The sequence below is a fragment of the Lonchura striata genome, chromosome 4, assembly GCF_046129695.1.
Source record: "Lonchura striata isolate bLonStr1 chromosome 4, bLonStr1.mat, whole genome shotgun sequence".
Taxonomy (NCBI): Eukaryota; Metazoa; Chordata; class Aves; order Passeriformes; family Estrildidae; genus Lonchura; species Lonchura striata.
This window is the reverse complement of record NC_134606.1, coordinates 65,166,915-65,180,621: the sequence shown is the minus strand read 5'-3', so window position 1 is coordinate 65,180,621 and position 13,707 is coordinate 65,166,915. Positions and strand designations below refer to the sequence as shown.

Below are 13,707 nucleotides of genomic sequence, written 5' to 3'. Positions count from 1 at the left end.
CAAAATTCAAAACCCTAGGAAGAATTTTAATATCATTATTTAAAAATTTAGTTATCAGAACTTCAAATACTGAACAGCAGCATTTACTTATAATGTCCCTAAATAAAACTCACGTATTAGGCAGCACTCAAATATTATTTAAAAGCTGTATTTTGTTTTAGTTACTGAAGTTCCACTTCTGAATGTTATTTATTGACTGACAAGTGACCTAAACTACAATTATGAGATGTTACAATTTTTAAATATATTTAAATACATTTGTATATCAACTGATAGAAGCAAATGTCTATTTGCACATACATGTGTAAGTATGTTACTTAACTAATATAATAGTATTGATTATATAATGAATATGAATGGAATTATAGGCATAAGCCATTCTTTCAGGGCTAGAGACCAGCTTTATACATCATTAACTGTCAGACTGGCCTTCCAAATTCTAAATGCCAAATACCAGTCCAATCAAGATGAAATGTCTCTACAGAGCCCTAAGATTTGGTTACCCAAGCCAGGCACACATCATACCCGTAGTGCTTGCTTGCAGCAAATTCCCCTCTCATCCCTGCTTACCATGCTTTGCCTCATCTCAGAGAGAGATCTTGGAAGTCCTTGATTAGCTGAAGTGAATGCCAAGTCTTTATTTAGACAAAATCTCTCAGAGGATGGTGTCAGCCAAGCAGTGTCCTCAGCCTGCCAGCAGCAGTGGCGCTCCCCAGATGCACGGGCCAGGCTGCAGAGTCCCCAGAGTCCCTTCCACCCTGCCAGTAACCAGGGGGACAGCACAGGGGCATCTCCACTGGCTGCCCTTGCAAGGGGAATTTTAACTGTTTGGGCCACACAGCAGATGCATCCTTCCAAGCTAAATTGTTCCTGTGTCACTCATCAGCAGGAGGCGTCTGCTGTACATTTGTACAAACCAACAGCACAGTGCTGGTGACTGAGGTCGCTGGGGCTAGGAAGTTTTGGAATGGGAATGTTGATACTCCAGTAAGAAGAATAACTGCTAAGAATTTAATGGACGGTTCAGTCACTAAAGGTGATGTGTTATTAGTGTCATTAGCAAAACACTAATGTTAATGTGTTATGCTTAAATATTTAGTACTGTTAAAAGGTTTCAAGACACTAAGAATCACCTTTATACAATTGCCTGTGCTGCCAAATATCCCTGACTTAAGACTCTTGACAGGAGTATCAGCCAAAATCAAGAGGCTTATGCTGCTACTCTTAATTGTTACCTGAGCAGCAACAGGATCCAGTGTTTAAGATTCCTCACAGGGCTGCAATGACTCAATCAATAATGCTGCAGAACAAATCACAGAACATAAATGCCTACTAGAAACAGCCCAATGCAAAACACAAATACTGACACTGAGTGAGCAGAGATCCATCCAGCACAAGCCCAAACAAGTCTGAAAATGGCTTTACTTTGTTTTTACACTTCTGCCTGCTGGGGCACATTTATTACTGAAAGCAACTTCTCCTGAAGCATTGCTCATCTAATTTGCAGTCAGTGCCTGTAGCACCTTCCTCCCTCTCCTATACTACACCAGTCATTGTGTGAGTTTGTTATTGCTGGAATGCTGCAATTACTGCTCTGCCCAAATACTATGGTCACATAACCTATAAAATGTAAATAGGAATACACAGAAAAGTTAAATCTGCTCTTAGCGATTATTATACTATGGTGATTTTCTCGCAACAGAGAATGAGGCCTTTGTTCCATGCCAACATTTAGCAATTTATGCAGAAATAGTCCGTGCAGAAAAAAAAACCCATGACCTACTCAACTGATTTTTTTGCAATGCCATAACTATCTCATTTTTAAAGGATATACAAATAAAAAATACACATATAAATTTATTCTAAAAATGGTTGTATCAAATAGAACTGTGTCTGTCCCAAAGGGCACGGATTTAAGGTGTCAGCTTTCCAATCAGGGTAATTGCAGCAGCACACAAGCCAACTGTAACCCAGTTCCAAGGACATGGCCAGGAAAGAAGCTCCCAAAATGCAAGGGGCGAAAACAGAACCACAGAAGCCACATCACTCATGCCATACTGTTTGCTGTTTGGAGTTTCTGAAGGACATTTGTAGACTATTTAAATTATCCAAATAGTGGAGGCTAATTGACATTTATATAATATTCTGCTTACAGTTATCTGTATTTCCTTCTCCCTCTTACACTTACACTGTTTTGTAACAGATGTTATCAAAGTTTTTATAGCAGAGTGAATTTAACAGATACTGAATAACACTGTGTAAAAATTTCTCAGTGTACAGCTACACAGTATCAGATAAATATTTGCAGGTCATATGGATGTAAACATCATAATAAATTTGACAAGTTTTAGTTCAGAATGCAGACATCACATAGAATCAAATATTTGAAAAGTCACACTATTTGTAACTGTGTTCTTTTACCATACACAGGAGGGAATAATCACAGGATCATTTCCATTGGCAAAGACTTTGAAGAGAGTCCAGTCACTAATCAACTAAACCTAGTTATCATTCTTATTTCCCACACAGAATTATTTTGTTTAGTGCTCCTACAGAAAATAATGATTTCATTTACTAATTCAAAGGCTTCAAAGCTTTTGCACTGAAAGAACAGTGAAAAGTAGCCAAGCTTGCTTTGCACAGTTTGGGCTGGCATATTGTGCTCCTTGACCTTGCATTACAAATATACCATTATTCAATCAGACTGCTTGACTTACTGAGCAATCAGAATCATTCTGTACCCTCTAAATGGAGGGGGAAGCTTCAGCTGATGGAACCTCTCCCAAAGCAATTCTGCTACATATGATAACAATATATAGTTCTCATGTACCAATTACTAAGCATACTAAGTATTACTAAGTATTACTAAGTATAAAATGGCAAAGTCAGGTAAACATTTACATTACCTCTTCACTACCAAATAATACCACATTTAGATTAAAGTTTGATCTAAAGCAACAGTACTTTTATCTGAATATTGTTTCAAAAACTTCAAATTAAATGTCTTTTTTCCAAATAAGTAGTATTTCACAAACTACATTCGCAAAGCTGTTGGGCAGATTTTCACCCTGTTAGAGCACCACAGCACTAGAGAATTCAACAAACCTTTAGCCATCCCAACCAATTAAGAAATTAAAATCAGCATTTTGAAAGATATGCACTTCTCCCACCTAGACCTTAATTTTTTTAAACAGGTCACATGCTACAGTATATCACACTATATATATTAAAAAACTCCTCACACACAGGCCATTATAATTCCAAAAATTCAAAATTGTATCTTACCAAGACTGAACTCCAGCTTTGGCTCATTTGCAATTCCCTGAATACCTTAAAAGGTCAAGAAAAAAAAAATATTAGAGATCATTTGATTTCCATGTCTTGCTTTTTAATACATAGTAAAACTTTCACATGCCTATAACTATTGCCATTGCCACTGATGTAACATTTTATGTTAGAAACTCATAGTCAAAGCAAACTTGGATTAAATATTTGCCTGAAAAAAGGCTACTTTTGAAGAAGACTTTCTTCTTTATAGAAACTTTCTGTTGCTGGGAAAGGGAATTAAGAAAAAAACCCAGGTTCTCATAAATTTGTAAGATTTTCAGCCACAACAACTGACAATAAATGCATTGGGAAAATATTAAGTCTCATAAATAATTTTTAAATAGATATATCATCACATTAAAAATAAAGTCCATGTTTAGTGACAGTAGGTAAATCAGGTTAATATAGTAAAATATAAACACATTGATCTACAAATTGTAAAGCAATAAGCCCAACTTCTTTTTGTTGCAGAATCAATACATTAATTCCTCTTCTTACGTACCAGGAACAGGAACAGTTTAATCCATTATGGAATTATGTTCTATTGCAAAGGGCAATATTTTCTTGTGCTAAAATAAAGGAGTTAACCACAGAGATGCAACAAGAGAAAAGTAGGAAGCAAGGAGGGAAAGGTGACTAACAATTAGTTGTTCACCTGATGCACAAAGTAATTGGATCACAACTACAGTTTCAATTAACTTGTAGAAAGTAAACTCTATCTTCTTAACATTTTTGTACTGTCTCCAGTAAGCATTATTAATTATTGCTCAATATTGAAGAAATGGGTCACATGGGAAGGATTCAGTTAGTATATGAACTGGAACAAGATTTTGGTTAAAAAAAAAAAAAATTTACAAACCCATGAACAAAAGAATCACCCCAAACTTATAGCTGTGTCTGCTCCATAAAAACACAATTCTGCTAAGTCTAGATTCACACCGTTCTTATTAGTGTAGCTATTCATTCACATCTGTGTGAGGAAAATTACAGCTGCAAAGCTTAGAATGGTCCAAAAATTAAAAAAATTAAAATGTTGCTTTTTTTTGGTTTTTTTTTTTTTTTTTAATTAAGCTTTAACAAATTTCTGAGTTCAACTCTGACAGTAGCATATTGGCCTGAAACACCTTCATGAGTATGCTGGCTACAGAATTGATTAAGTGAAACTGAAATACAGTCTTCTGACTCCAGTGCACCAAATACAGCTCAGCATATGGCTACTTGCATTCAAATCCCCAGAGTGCTTTTACATCACATAGAACAAACCTGTGATACTAGTTTAAGTATCGCTAGAGATTTATGCATTTATCAAAGTTATCAGACTATATTTTAAACAGTAGTCCATATAGACATAAAAGACAAAAAAATTAAAAAAGCTTTAAGTCTTATGAAGAAAATAGGTTAGAGAGAAAAACTCAGAAACACAGAAATCACACATTTGTTCCCCTGAAGGTTATGTGCATAAACCAAAATATGTCAGGGAAAACCATTTAAAGACAATTTTCATCAGTTTATTTAATCTACACTGCACTTTGACAAGCAAGAAGTTGAACAGCATTTTGTACCTACTTGTGACACTATCTGAACTGCCAAAGAGACTGGGCCACTTTTATTGTACCATTCCATAAAATGAGTAAATGCACTTACTCGTCAACTGGGGCTCTCCTAGACTGTCTAACTGGGATGAAGGGAAAAACTGTCGTGCTTCATCTGATGGTCTCTCCTCTTTGATTTCCATGATCAGCGTCCGGAGCTGCTGAATTTTATTCTGCAAACCTTCCGAGTTCACCTCTCCCAGTGTCACAGCCCAAGATTCACAGTCTGGCTTTGATGCAGCTTCAGGGTAAAGATCCGGTTTTCCACTCTGAAACCCTGCACTCAGAAAGCATGAAAGCAGCTCTTAGGGACTGTGATTGGAAAGGGAGATGAGGGAATAACTGATGTCACGAACTATCAAAACCACTCCATTCACACTTATGTTCATGGTCACAGAAACATTAAGCCCCATCCACCTCTGGACTCAAATCCCAGCTTTTTCAGAATCGGTACAGTACTAAACATATCCAAGATCAGTTAAGAGATGGCTAAATTAGGTGGCAGAATCAAACCAAAATGGGAAATCCTTTTCCAGCACAGATTCTGCAGCCTAGCAGGCAGCTCTCTGAGCTGCTAATTTGACAACGAATTTGATTTAGCAAGGGCAGTAGACATAGTTCTGTCAGAGTAGGATTCACCAGAATGAATGTATCCATCATCTCTTCTATTAAAGATCTCTATTATGCTCAGCCTCTCATTCATTCTTGCCAGAATACAGATCAGAAACACATGCAGATAATTTAGCATGACATAACTCCTCTATGAAGACTCAGCAGGTTGTATGTGGGAGCTTCTGACCTCATTATTATCCATGTGTCATTTGCTGTTCTGCCTGGAGTCTAATTGTTTAATGCTCAAATTTTCTGAGAACAAAAGAAGAAGAAGGGGAAGGGGGAAATCCAGGTAAGTAGCAAGGATTGGTCATTTGATTAATATTAGAGCAGGAAGAAAAAACACCTCTTAGGCATTTAAAATTCTGCAGTATAGGTGGCTTCACAGAGTCATAAATTCAATGTGACATTTAGTGCAACACACACCAAGAAGAGCAAACTGGGAAAGAAAGAAAATCAATATTTTGTTTTTTTTTAAACAAGTTACCAACTAATTTAGAAATATAAAAATCTATAAAACACCTGTGCTATTTTATTAAAAAGGACTGAAATATTTCATCAGGCACGAAAAGTATTCTGAGCTAAATCAGCCATATATCATATGGCTGGACAAAAACAGAACACTGAAAGCTTTTCATACTTAGTTTGAAAATCCAAACAACATAGAAAAGTTCTTTTCCATACAATGTGAACTTAAATTCTGTTCACTATCTTGAGTATCTAACCTTGGGCACTTGCACACATGTTATTCTAAACCTGTTTGTGCTTCATAAACTGAGCATCTGCCAGTTACAATAACCTCTGCTTTTATGGTTATGGAGGGGATAAAAGATGAAACCTCAAATCTGGAAGGCTCTAAAAACTGTATACAAATCCCTGTGGAGCTAGGACAAGTTTTTTTCCCGGGCTAGATCTAAGGAAATCCAACTGTGTGGCTGCAAATGCTGCTAAAAATGCTGGTTAACATTTTAAGATTTCATGAGGAAAGCCTGCAAAGAAAAACAAAATGGAAACAACTGATTCAGAAGCAGATAAAAAGCTAATAACCCTGACTCAGTTAGAAAAAACAAGTATTCAGTTCTTCAGAGAAGAATATTAAAAATCTTAGGGAAATGCAAATGTTTATCATATCCTGTTTTCAGACAAGACCTTTTCTTGAGTAACCAAACATGACCAAGATGAGCTCTGCTGTTTGTCAAAGATGACTGAAGAGACAGAAGATTTAGCTGTAAGCTCTCCTGTGATATGGTACTCCATGTGAGCCATACTTCCATGAAGTAACTTTCAGAAAGACCAGCATTTAGAGAAGCTCTTAACTTTTCTGTTGCTCTGGTAAGGTCTGCACCAGCAGACTGCTCTACTCCCTCCTGTCATTGACATCAATGAGTCTGAAGTCTGTCATATTGATAGTATTTTGGAGCTAGTAGTGGAAAATTGAAAGGAAAGGAAATAAAAAGCATGTAATAAACGAGCATAAAGATCAAAATTAACCAATTAATTAAAAAAGAAAAAAAGTAAAACAAAAAAAAAAAAAAACAAAAAAAAAAAAAAAAACACACAAAGTGAGCATCTTCTTATACCATTCAACCTTTAAAAGCACAAAAGCACAGACAATTTTAATAAAAGCAGTTTGGATATCCAAAGTATCTTAGGTGAAAGAAAAGCTGTCAGAGAAATAAGTCAATACTTAACAGCCAAATATACCAAGATGTTATTTTCTCCCTTTATCTTTAAATGTAAATATGAACAGTAATCTTGCCTTGAAATATCCTACCACTAGCTTGATAAAAAACATCTGCTTTGGGAGGAAATCTGTTTTTCAATTCATGAAATCATGCTATTTATATTTACCTCTTAGCTGTAAAAATCAGACTGCCAGGCTCAAAAGGCATACTGAATCATCATTAATATGCATGGAACCAGAAATGGAGAGTGAAATGCAATAGGAGTGGGCATAATTCTGATCTAACAGGTGCCACTTTTGAGATGTGGAATTTCATTCTAAACTATCACTTCAGAACACTACAGTCTGCTATATTTAGATCCTTTGAGTACTCTGACAGCTAAGTTAAATTCTGAAAAGCATATGAAAATTCCTGGAAAATACTCATCACTGCAAATGTAAAAGGTTTCATTCTGCAGTAAGAATGAAATTATCAGTAGGTATACTGATACCAGTATACCTGGTATAGGTAAGTTACCTATTTTCCATTCTGTTTCAATGCTCATAATCACAGCATGGTGTGTGCTGGAAGGGACCTTAAAGATCATCTTAGTTCAATCCTTCTGCCACTGGACAGGAATACCTTCTGCTAGACCACATTGCTGAAAGCCCCATCCAACCTGGCCTTGAACACTGCCAGGGATGGGACATCCACAGCTGCCTGGGCAGCCTGTGCCAGTCCCTCACCATCCTCAGTGAAAAATTTATTGAAGAATAAACCTGTTAATTTTTAGTTTAAACCCATTCCCCCTTGTCCTCTTCACTCCATGGCCTTGTAAAAAGTCCCTCTCCAGCTCTCCTGTAGATTCCCCTTTAGGTATTGAAAGGTTTATATACCCAAATTCATCTTGCCAAAGGAAACACAACATGAAAAATGCATGCTGACAAAAAAGCCTGTTGCAATAAAGGAGCCCACAGATTTATTTATGTAATAAAGATCATAATCTCTCTGCTTTTCTCCTTCAAATGGTTGCTTACTATTATTTTAAATCAGCTGCATACAGCACTCCCTAACAAATTGAGACATTTAATTCCAAATATCAGTGGGGAAAAAAATTGATAACGAATCTTTCCCAAAATGAAACTAATGGACCTACAAATGTAATGAAGGCCCCAAATAAATGGCAGACATATCAGAAGAGTTACATAAATAATTAAATAAAAAATTGTTACTCCATGTTTTGTTAAAATATTAACATTTAAGTAAATAAGAGATGTATTATTATTTGTAAAAATATACATAATACACCTAAATGCAGTAGTATTTCACAGGTGGACAAAAGGACTTCATACTTTGCTGCTAAGAAGTTACTGTAGAACACAAGCACCCTGTGCTATACTGTTACTGCTGAAAGGAGTTACCATGAGTAGTTTTGGAAAAAAACCTTAACTTTTGCAAATATGTACTGCTGACATCAACAACAACAGTGCCTTATCTAGTTTGCACTCCTAGTTTTACTGTTGTAATATCATTTTTGAATAAGATGACATGTAAGATTTAAGAACATACTATATTAAGGCAATTTTCTACTTACAAATCTGCCATAGCAGAACAATAATCTTCCTCTTAAAGCTGGACATCCCCAGTGGGGTTTCCAGTTCATAAACCCTGGGGAGAACCTTCAAAAAACTAAACACACTGGTTTTCTTTTCAGAACAAACTTTGAACTTAGTAGTACTTGTTGGAATCCAAAATGCAGGGAATTCTCCGAACTTTGGGCCTGTAAACCAAAGCTTAGAATTAAACATAGGATTTGATCTGAGACCTTGGAAAAGGCTTCCAAACTTAGGTGCTAGAAGCAAGAATGTGGTTTTAAAGCACAGACACGTTAAGCTAAGTAAAGTTTAAAGTTTTAAAAGTGTAGTATTGTAAGTTTGTGTGTCATAATATGATTGGCTAAGAAAGCTTACACTCCAGCTTGAGTCCATAAGATGAAATATTTAAAGATTGAGTCAAAAGCATAAATATCCTTGTTAGCAGTGTTTTATTGGTTAATAACTCCTTAAAACTTGTAACTGGAGGTCTTGTGACCATCTGAGGAATGCAGTGAAGATGTGAGCCAAACTCACCCTTCCTGCCTATGTAGAAAATAAGAAAAATAAGAAAATAAGAAAAATAAATCAAACCATCAAAAGCAACTCAGAAGTCCCATCTCTAATTAATTCAAAATTCCTTCAAAATCCCCACAGTACTATATTGAAAGGAAAATTATAGATCATTGTATCTCTATCTCTCGCTGCTCCCCCTCATTTCAGTATCAGACACCCCACAGAAGGCAAGACCAGATCTGTTCACCATCAACTCTTTGCTTAAGCACAGTCTCAAAGAGACTTTTTCCCACAGAAATCAGCACAGAAAGTTTTGGTCCCACAGGACTTGTGCTGCTCAAATAAATAACTCAATGCCCCTACTCTGAAGAACTGCTGTCAGGGAATAGCACAAACAGCTGATACATTCCTAGTGGCACTGGAAAGCCTTTTCTACACTAATCCAACAGCCTAAAGTCAGAAATGTATGTTGATGTCAAGTTCTTCGTATTCAGAAAACTTTTCTTCTTTATTTCCTAATAAAATTTATTCTTCTCAAGTTTTTCAATTTAACAGTAGCAGTTGCTTCTTTTCCCACTAAATACTTATATAGGTCAGTTATTTTTAAGATGCAAACAAATTTCTTGCTAAAAATGTCCTGAGTGACATTTCCCTAATTTTTTTTAAGTATTTTGTTGTAATTTTAATCACAATCTTTTACACAGAAACTTTAGTTTCTGGTAATTCACCAAAAAAATGTAGGCAGTTATTGGACCTGATTCTTGTCTTTCAAAAGACTGCAATTTAATGGAAAGGTTCTCAAAATAAAAACATAATAAAATAAAACAAATACATTTCCACTTTGGTTTTACATCTTACTCACTTGTTATTAACTTTTTTTTTAAGAAGATTTTATTGGTTTATTTTACTCAACAGGTAGAGGTGACAGGAAGACTGATACTCTTTGGCTTGCTGTATTTTCCATCATGAGAGTTTCAGCATAACATCATGTTGAACAGGACAAAGAAGAAATTACTGGGATAATTCAAATTAATAAAATGTATAAAGCCCACGGTCAACATCCACAATGACAGCCTTGACTTTTTTAGGGGATCACTGTTTCCTCCTATGCTAGTATGCAAAGCAAGAGAGCTCAAACAAGTTAAACGTTGTCTGTCTCTTTTCACATACACCAGCAAAAAAGTCACTCTCAGCTCAGACTCTAGTTCAGCAGAGGAAAAGGGTTAAGAATATTAGTGAGTCATTGCCACTCTAAAATATAAAGCACCATCACAGCTAACCACCATGTGCTGAAACAAAAGTAGAACGAAAGCTTTGATACATAAATTATATCCGCAGGATATTTCTAATATAGACATCAGAGGCTTTTAATTCACAAAGCTGTCCGAGTTCTATATGCTGATGCATTTCATGTTCATGTTCAAATTAGTAGTGATGAAATCATCCCATGGTTACTCATGATGCTATGTTAATCTTTCTTTGGAAGTACATTTTCAATCAATGATAAAGAATTTAATTAAAAATTTTATCTTCAGTTATTTTTATAAATTTTACAATGCTGGAATAAACTTACATAAGTTATAAGCTTCATTTAAGTCCTACAGAACCTCACAAAGAGTGTATTTGAAATTAATTTAGCAGGATAGCCCAGGATGACTACCGTAATACAACACTGTTTCTTTTCAAACCTGTCAGCTTCCACATATGCCACACTGCTTCTACCCTTTCATTAAATACCACACCTATACTGGAAGCAATGCAAACCACACAAATATTTGAATACCACAATGGTATCTCAAGATCTCTGAACAAATACACTGCAGCATTTACTGAAAGTTCCAAGAGTGGCCCCTGCAAAGCAGTGGACTGCTTTTGCTGAATGGAAGCAGTTCATATCTCTAGGTGGACCATCAGTCTGCCTTTAAAAAGGCAGGATTCAGAGATCTTTCTCTGCCTAGATCCGCAGCAGAAATCTTGCATATGCCTCACTTATTCCATCTCTAAAATAGGGAGTGATCCTGACCTGCCTTTCCAAGACACTACAATTGAAACAAACACTACTATTGAAACAAATATCTCCAAGTTTAGGCGGCTTGCATACTACAAATGGCAAAAAGGAATGCTTGCTGTCTTAGGGGCATTCCTACAAACAAGCCCCTTTTTTATTATTTTCCTGATTTACTAAATTCATCTAATATGATTTAGATGACTGACCTTGTATGAAAAGCTCTGTTTTCTTCCTTTGCTCCCTCCCACCCTCCTCACTAGCCCTACCTTGATGTTACAGATCTTACCTCCCTAACTCTAAAGGACCACACACAGTGAAGCAATACAGTTTTTAAGGAATCTCTCTTCCTGAATGACAGAAGAGATTTACAGATCAAGAGAAGGCAGTACTTGCATGCTCTCTCTCTCTCTCATCTGGTTTCCCTTCACTGTGCCTGTGCCTCTTGAGGACATTCCCAATTTTGCATTGTACACCATCATGTGGAAGAAAGGAAGCAAAGCTGTACATGCATGACACTCTGTACAACACAGTGGTCAATTTCAGACTGCTCCCACGGTCAGTTTGAACATCGAGTCACAGAGCTCCTATTGCCCTGTTTCAGGGAAACACAACAATGACCCAAAGACTGCCATCTCCTGCTAATGGTGACCAGTTCCCATGACAAGGGCACATAAAGCCATCAGCCATATGCAGAGTTAAAGTCCACCTATCTAATCCTTCTCTTTCCTTCCATGGTCCACTTCTGGACCATGGTTTCCACTTCTGGAAACCTTCTGAGCTAGGCTGCTTCAGGAGCACTCAACTTGAAGCTCTGACAGGATTATCTGCTCTGATTTCTGTACAGCCCTCCTGTTTCAAGGCCCACAGTGCCCTGAGGTGATCAGCAGCTCCACAGAATCACTAGAGGTTGCATGAACATGTCCTTATTTTTCCCTCCATGCTTACTCCACTGCCCTTCATTATGTTCTCTTCCTCAACATGCCAGTCAGTCTCCATTTCTCACTCTTAAAACATCTAGGATTCAATCCACCAGTCAGAGACACATGGAGACAATTGGACAAAGGCTCTCTCCAGTCCCCCTTCACAGTTCCAAATTGAAGCTTGGAAGATGAAGAAAATGTCCTTTTACCACAAGTTAAATCTCACAGCCTCCTTTCTTGGAGCTTCTGATATTCTGTGACACAACTCTATCAGTTTCACAAGAAATTTGACGTTGTGAACAGGTATAACCTCCTATCCTGTTTTCATCTGAATCCTTTAAAGTCCTAGATACACATTGTATAGCTTTTTTTGGTTCCCAATAGCCAATTATCTGAGATTGAGAAGCAAGATGTATTCTATTGCCATCTGTGGATCAGTTGTCTTCTGTTAATTGGGCAGTTTTCCTTATTTCTTCCACAACCAATCCTCCCTCTGGGGAGACATCTGCTGGTAATGGGCTATTGAATGTCACAGTGTGACTGATAAGAACTAGAACATCCCATTGTGAGATGCTCCACCCAGAGGGAGGAGCCAAGCAATCCCAACTGGATATAATGTGAGTTTTGGGGACATCAGAGTCAGCCTTCCCACAGGTTTCCAAGAAGAACAGCTGGGGTTTTCCACTGGGCCTTCAGAGGAAGACTACACCCTTCTACAGGATCACTGCTCCGACAGAACCACACCTGCCTCTCCAGGAGGATTGCAGCTACTCCAATTTTGACTGCTACCAGCACGCTGACCAAAGGGGTGTCAGGTTGTATTCTGACTCTGTCAGTGGTTTTCTTTTGTATTATTGCATGTATTTTGGGTTTTTTTTCCTTTTCCTAATAAACTGTATTTCTGACTTGGAGTCTCTCACTGGTTTTGCTTTCAAACCAGAACACCAATGGATCTAATCTTGTGACAACACAACTAGCTTTTCATGGCCAAAGCCCCTACTGATAAAAGGCCTCTCTTCCTAGTTCCTAAGTTTTGCTTTTCTCCCCCATTTTGTGTTCTGAATTTTGTTTTCTCCTACAGTACATGGATTACTATTTCCCTTCTTTCAGTATTTTATCCTCATTTTGTACACTGTATATCATCTTCATTTGTCTTTAGTTTTGTTCTAATACCTCTTAATACTCCGGCTTTCTTTTCCCATCCAACAAATCATCAGCCAGGTTGCCATCCTTTCTCTCTAGCATGGAAAGATTGCCAAGTCTGGAAATACATTTCTCCTCTACCTGTCTTGTCTTTTCCTCTATCTTGTTTGGTCATGCCCTAGGTATTTATCATCATTTGCTGTCTCTGTTTACCTGGAGTTTTCTACACTGTTTCCTATTTTCCCCTTTAATATGTTTTTAGAGGACGCACAGAATGCCACCCTTACCTCTGGCTCCTACTGAAACACCATCAACCTTCAAAACTTGATTTTG

At 37.1% G+C, this 13,707-nt stretch overlaps 1 protein-coding gene across 1 annotated transcript in view; it reads right to left on the bottom strand.

Annotated features, from left to right (window-relative positions):
- The window catches only part of INPP4B (inositol polyphosphate-4-phosphatase type II B), a 290,218-nt gene that overhangs the window by 174,276 nt on the left and 102,235 nt on the right, over positions 1–13,707 (bottom strand). Inside the window, exons 2-3 of the mRNA XM_031504683.2 lie at positions 4,972–5,196; positions 3,286–3,330 (exon numbers count right to left, since the gene is read on the bottom strand). Coding sequence (XP_031360543.1) covers positions 3,286–3,330; positions 4,972–5,062 — 136 coding nt within the window. The 5' untranslated portion in view covers positions 5,063–5,196. The remainder of the gene's footprint in view (positions 1–3,285; positions 3,331–4,971; positions 5,197–13,707) is intronic.